At 42.4% G+C, this 6,791-nt stretch overlaps 1 protein-coding gene across 1 annotated transcript in view; it reads right to left on the reverse strand.

Annotated features, from left to right (window-relative positions):
* The window catches only part of MSL3 (MSL complex subunit 3), a 30,625-nt gene extending 25,052 nt beyond the window's left edge, over window positions 1–5,573 (reverse strand). The window contains exon 1 of the mRNA XM_085321594.1: window positions 5,541–5,573. Coding sequence (XP_085177720.1) covers window positions 5,541–5,573 — 33 coding nt within the window. The remainder of the gene's footprint in view (window positions 1–5,540) is intronic.
* Between the last annotated feature and the right edge of the window lie 1,218 nt (window positions 5,574–6,791).

Below are 6,791 nucleotides of genomic sequence, written 5' to 3' on the forward strand. Positions count from 1 at the left end.
CGGTGCTGCCGCTCCTCAGGCGGCGGGTCGGAGGCGCAGCCGGGCCGAGCGGGGCTCGCTGCTGTCCGCACCGGTGCCGAGCCGAGCCGAGCCGCCGCCTTGTGGCCGCCCTGCCGCTGCCGGCTGCCTTTTGTTGCGCTGTTTTTCCGTTCTCTGCTAAGCAGAGAATCGCCGTGCGCTCTCCAGGTGGCTATTTACGTATTGTAACGTAAGGTCTGCTCTCGTCTCTGTTGTCCTTTCGGGCTAGAAATAAATCAGATGTTGGACTGGAACATCAGTTACGTAGAGTTTGATTTGTGTTTCTAATGTTCAGTTTCAAGTTTTTACATAGTGTCTTGGGCTATATGCAAAAAAATGGGAATAATTTGTATTTTTCCCCCAGCACATACGCTTTATGCTGATTGATGCTTGGAAGAGAACTAGGGTTCAGCCATGACACTACTGCAATTCCCACATGCTGTTATTGGATGCTCCCTCAAGCCATTACACTTTTGATACCAATTCTGCATTTCTTAGACCATAACAGAGCCAGGAGCTGGGCTTAGCCAGCCTTGTGCAACAACCAGTTAATTTGTGGTTATTTATGAAGTTGCTTTTCTGTTAAAGGTGTTCAGGAGCTAGATCCATAAAGAGGCCTATGCAACTGAGCATACACTGGTTTAATTACTCATTGTCTAGTGCAAATGCACAGAGAGGTTTAAGGCATCTTTACTTCCAGTGTCCAAGGCTGGTAAGAAAGCTGGAAGTTGGCAGAAATATCTCAGTAAAAGATAGGAAACCAGTGTCATAGTAAGAGGTTCCCGAAGGAAAATAAGGAGACAGATGTCCAGGGAACAAGATTTGAGGAGTACACCTCAGGTGTGATGATAGGTTGTATTAAGTCCTAAATTTGTTTTGATTCAGAACTTAGTATTTTTCTTAGCAGGAGATGGGAGAAAAAGGGAACCTGCTGGTAAGATGGGGTAGAGTGAGAGAGGCCACTTAAACTTACAGAAGACAGGAAGTGTGAGGAAACCAACATTCTATAATCTACATTGTTTAGGGATCACTGCTGCTTAGGTCAAAAACAGTCCTCAAGAGTGAATGGGTCAATTGCAGAAAATCTTACTGAAGCTCATTAAAAAAACAAACAAACAAACAAAAAGTGCTGGACACCTGCAGAACATCAGAAAACTGCAAGGCACTGTCATGCTTAATGGAAACAAAAAAAGCAGAACAACAAACTTGTGCTTGTGTCCCTCCCTCTCTCCAACTGGRGTGCCAGGTACTCACACCAGATGATGCTCCATTTCTGCCCTAAAAGCCTCATGTATTTCCAATCTATCTCAAAGATCTGCTGCCCTATCCCTTCCCACAGGTTTCCATTCTCAGACTCTTTGCTTCTCGTTCCTAGCCCAATTTCATGGTTTCGACCTAGACTCTACTCCTCCAGCTTTCTACCTTCTCCCTCAGGTTTCCTAATGCCTGTATACAGCTCTGCACCATAGGCACTTAAAATCTAATTTTTGCCCTTTATTCCCTCTCCATGCCCCCAAACTTGGAAACATGCACATGTACGTATGCTCTTATCTCTCTTAGCCACCTTCCTATAGATCACTCTTGCCAGCAGATCCTCCACTGTGCCAGATCTCTCTGCAAGGCTTTTAAAAACCCAGAAATGAGTTGCACTTAACTGAAATGCACCCAGATGGAGCTCTGAGAGCAGAAAGATAAGCACATTCAGGAAAAAATGGCCCTGTGGTAGTGTTACCCAGGAAATGTCTAGATCTAACATAAATGGAGCATCCATTTCTAAAGGTACCACAYTCTCTACAGTGAGGATTGCCAAATGGCTAAGCACACCAAAAAGAGCAATGATCATTTGGAAAACAATTGCAATGCATGTTTATTTACATACCATATGTATTTGTCATATATAGCATATAAACAAAAGGTCCAATGCAAGAGGTATCAGGTTTACAAAAGCTTGAAGGATAGTATTTCTCACTTCTATCCAGCAAGTCCATGAAAAACCAAAAACAACAACAAGGAGCAAAGACTACAGGGCTCTACAAGGCTTGACTTTGGGTTCAATGTCCGAAACGCTGAGGAAAGGGAAGAGGGGTGAGGGCTGGGAAATTCCGGTAGAGCAGTACTTGTTTAACATCTCTAAAAAAATGGGATGAACTGACCCTCCACATATTTTGAAGAGATTCCCAGGACATTGTACCACTTCCAGGAAAGAAATACGATTCTGTAGTTCCTTTGGGAAATGAAACAGCCTGGGAGAGGAAACCCAAAATTGCTGTCAAGTGATCGCAGCCAAAGGGCAACGCGCCGGATGGTGAAGTCTTGGGGTTTCTTGAGGAAGCATTTCAACYGTCGGGCTCGCTGTAGGCTCAAAAAGACACATTACAGAGCGCCCAGCGGTCACGTCGCGTTTATTTATACAACAAAACCCCCAGGGCGTTATTCAGCGGAAATGCAACGCGCTTGCTCGGCCACCGCCTCCGCACAAAATGGAGGCGGGGCGGGGCCGCCGCCGGGGCGCAAGGCATGCTGGGAAGTGTAGTCCGGGGGAGGGGGCGCCGGCCGCCTGCTCGGGGAGAGACGCGCTCGCGGAGCGGTGCGGTGCGGTGCGGTGCGGAGCGGAGCGGAGCGGGTTTTTTTGACCCCGTTTGTTCCTTTGTACACAATGGCAAAAGGTGCACGAGCTGGCAAAAAAGTAGTTTTCACCTGCCCTAATGCTCATACACTTCTAATTTCTTTCTTATTTTCATCATAATACTGTATACAACCTTAATTTTGGCTAGCGTGTCTGCTCTTTTTAGGCATCTGGTTATACTGGCAGCTGCTGCTTCTTTTCCACACCTGCAGGCGAAACAAATCTTTGAGTACATCTTAATTACCCAGATGCATTTGAGGTGTGAAAATCATACAGATTGCTGTTCACTCAGTCCACACCAAAGGAAGAAAGTAATCAGGTTGGTTCAAGTTTCCACTAAAGAGTTTTTGGAGATACCGCTGTTCAAGCTGGTTGTTAAAGATACAGTGAAAGACTTCTGTATCTAGAACACAATTTGCAGAAGTATGTTTCCAGAAGCAGAAGTAGAGAGACACATTGCATATAGTTAATAGTAAAATACGCACTAGTTATGGGTTGGTCTGAATCTTTTTAAATTGAAGGATATAACTGAAAATATCGCTGAGAAAAAATAATGGACTTCCTCTCAAACACTTGCAGGTCGTCAACCAATATAAACATGCAGGACACATGTTCACTTACAGGTTCACTACCTATTTCATCTCTTTTTTTTTTCTTTTTTTCCCCATGGTCTAGAGGAAGGAGTACTGCCTAGGTCCTGAGCGAGAACTACAAATATGAATACATCTTGAAAAAAAGTCTAGAGGGTGCTTTTTCCACAGGATCCTGGTTGAAGGATGCAGTGATCAAAGACACAATCTTCTGTRTTTGAGGAAAACAGATTTTACATTTAACAAATAAACAGTGTTGCCTCCAGAAAGGACAAGTTCCACCAACAGGTTCTCCTAAAGTGAACATGCTGCACTATGCTTGGTATTGGCTAACTGCTTTGATCAGAAAGAAACAAGGCATTTAGCCAAAGTCTATTATATGTAGATATGTCCAGTTAGCTTGACAAAATGCAGCATGCATGGTTGCATTAGTTGTCATTCTTTTAATCTTCCCTGATTTTCATTATTTCGCCTGGGGTTYGTGTTAGGCTGGGAGTTATGTATTTACATGCATTGTCTTAACGGGTGCAGTACCCGGCCCCATTCGCTGARCGGGGGGGGGGGGTTCACTGCTTGAGGGCACTAGCAGAGACTGGCACACCTGGCAGCGTTTGCCCAGATTCCCACATCCACGGAGTTAGCAGGTGTCTTAGAAACACTGGGGTAACATCAGCCTCCTTATACATCAGTAATCACTATTATTTTAGCCCTGCAATCAGTTTCTCCTTTATTCCCTTTTGGGGCTAGAAAATACAAGCAGTATTTTTTTAAGCATTTCGAGGACATTTTTGGCTTCATGAGGCTCTCATCACATTACTCAGACTAAAATCCTGTAAGATCAGATAATTTTTCTCCTATGCCTTTACTTAGTAGTRGTCACCTGCAAGGGTTCCATTGTATGTTTTACTTATTAGAAAGCAAAATCATTTGTTTCAGAGCTGATCAGGGGAAAAGAATACTGGCAGAGTGACATTCTCTCTTTTTTGCCCAGTCTTTCCAATGTAATTATAAGCAGTGGTTTTAATATTACCTTTATGGAAATTTTCACGTTAATGTTACAAGCCATCCAAAGGAAGCAGAGGAGGTCTGTAGTAAGCAGAGTAAGCAGTTAGAATCAAAGCACAGTTCATAAGAGACTGACAATAACCCTCTGAGAATATTTTACTGCATAAAAATCTTGCTGCATTGCGATGCATAGAAAATACCGTATCTGCACATTTAATGAAGTAAGAGCCCAGTTTTGCTTTCCTTGAAGGTTAAAAAAAAAAATAAAAACTTGAACACCAACATAATACTATTATAGATTCTTTGAGATCGTCCTTAGCAAAACTCAAATGGTAAGTGTTTGATAAGGCAAACACACCTCTCCAGTATCTCTAAAATGTATGGACTGTCTGTTTCACTTTATTATGGCAAACCCTGGTCATTTCAAGTTTCCTGCAGTTAAGCCCTATAATTATGCTCATTTCAGCTGTTAACAATATCTTCATGACCTGCACCTTAAACAGAGAAAATGAAGTAAGGATTCTTCTCAAGGAACAGCTCTAGAGAGGAAATCCTGATATCACTTAAATGAAGTATATGTCCTACTTCAGCATAGTTAAGTTGTGAGTTCTTAAAAACTAAAACCTATAACTTGAAACTTACTGTAAAGGTACAAGCATCCCTACCAAAAAAATGATCTTTTCTTCCGTATGCTGCAGATGGGAAGGGTATCATTACCTATTAGAGATGTTCCTCCTTAATGTCTTGTTTGGATATTTTTTTCAAACTGAGAAGTTTCAACCAAAGCAATTGGGACAAAGCTAACATTTGTTCTGCTCAAAAAAAAAAAAAAAAAAAAATCTGCCAGTTCTAATGCCCTTGTGTCAGAGCAAGGATTTCAGCAGGACTGTGGCCTCAGCATCGTAAACATCATTCTGCCATCCTGTGAAGGTCAACCAACATTCTTCATGTTGGGCGAAGTTTGTAACACTAAATGAAACAGAGCAAGGACTGTTCTCTGGCCAAGTGCCAAGACCTAGTGACATCCACATTGCACTGCAATTGTTTCCTCTCTGTGGCCTGAAGACATAACTATTCTTATGTTTGTGCTTTTTTGTTGGCTATTTCTTCTAAGGCCCTGAAAAAAAGATTGTCCGAGTGATGTTTTCATAGTATGAAGCTGAGAATATGTACAGCATACCGTAGGGAGCATGGGGGTGGTAAAAAGGATAATACTGGGCAAGAGCAGAGGGGAAGCAGGGAGCCTAATGTGGTTTTTGGCACGCTGGCTGTTGTACTGTATGCTGTCTGCTGATGCATACCTGGACACAGCCTGGGACAGTGCTAGCTGACATAGGCCAAAATTGGTCCAGGGCACAGACTAGCAGTTAAGCATGATGGACAACTAGCAGTCCAGTCCTGAAGGTCATATCCATGTTGGTATTTTTGTGGTACAGACGCAGCCTTAGAGACCTTTGTGCAAAATCAATTCACATTGCACATGCTCAGTRGAGTCTTCTTTAATATTAGAAGGTCTCAGGCCAGGGTTTCCATAAGCAGCTTAAGAAGTTTCTCCCTCTGGATGTTTTTTCCTACTCTTCCACTGTAGTCGTTAATCCATATAGCTGTCTTCACACAAGTCTGCACTGATTTGAAGATTGGTTAAAATGTTATAGCTGTAGCAAATCTGAGTGKAAGGTTGAGCTGAAATACTAGTACCATATAGTAGCAAATACTCTTTAAAAAAAAAATCAAGACTTAAATAACTCCAGATGGATATCCCAATTACATTTGACTTCAATATTTTTTGTGTTGATTTGTCTTGTAAAATTGTGATAATACTTTAAGCCAGCAGGGAACTAAAACTATGTGTTCAGAACAGATTTTGAACATGTGCAAGTAATGATACACATTTGACAAAGCACAGAAAAGCAAATGTAGCAAATGCGCTACCTCAAAGCTCAGCCAGCCTCCTGCATTATGAACCTGACTCTCTGGCCAGATATTTATGTGTAGGTTAGTGTTCCCAGTGAAAACAAAGGCCCAAGCAAAAAAATGAAGCATTTCAAATATTTAAGTGTAGATTGAAGCAGAAAATGTTTAGGGCAGCTCAAGCTCAGGTATAGGGATTCTCAGCAGACTTTTTCCGCATCCAACTGCTTATAATCCCAAGACTGATTTCTCTGCCTTATGCCAACCCACAACTACAGACAGTTTGGCACTCTTCTAGTTTAAATGGACCATGCACGAATCATGGAGTGGGAGGTGGTGATGCATCATCATCATCAAGGCAGCAAGCTGTTGCAATGCTTAGGTTTTCAGTTTGCATTTGCAATTGTATCTTCAGATTTACCCCTTTCTGGGCCCTGCACTTCTAGGAGACTGAACAGACTTATACTGAGACAAGTTTGACCACAGTAGGAGAGTGGAGGCAGTGAAGCCATTTGAAAAAAAAAAGGGGGGGGTGTGAAATACACATAATCACAAATAATTCAATGGCTGTTAGCTGAGGTTCTACAGATGAGAATCCTCACTGCTCAACACTATCAGCACAGGATAAGTGTAAGGGATAC

The sequence above is a fragment of the Rhea americana genome, unplaced genomic scaffold, assembly GCF_003343005.1.
Source record: "Rhea americana isolate MKP2758 unplaced genomic scaffold, rheAme1 scaffold_7, whole genome shotgun sequence".
Lineage (NCBI taxonomy): Eukaryota > Metazoa > Chordata > Aves > Rheiformes > Rheidae > Rhea > Rhea americana.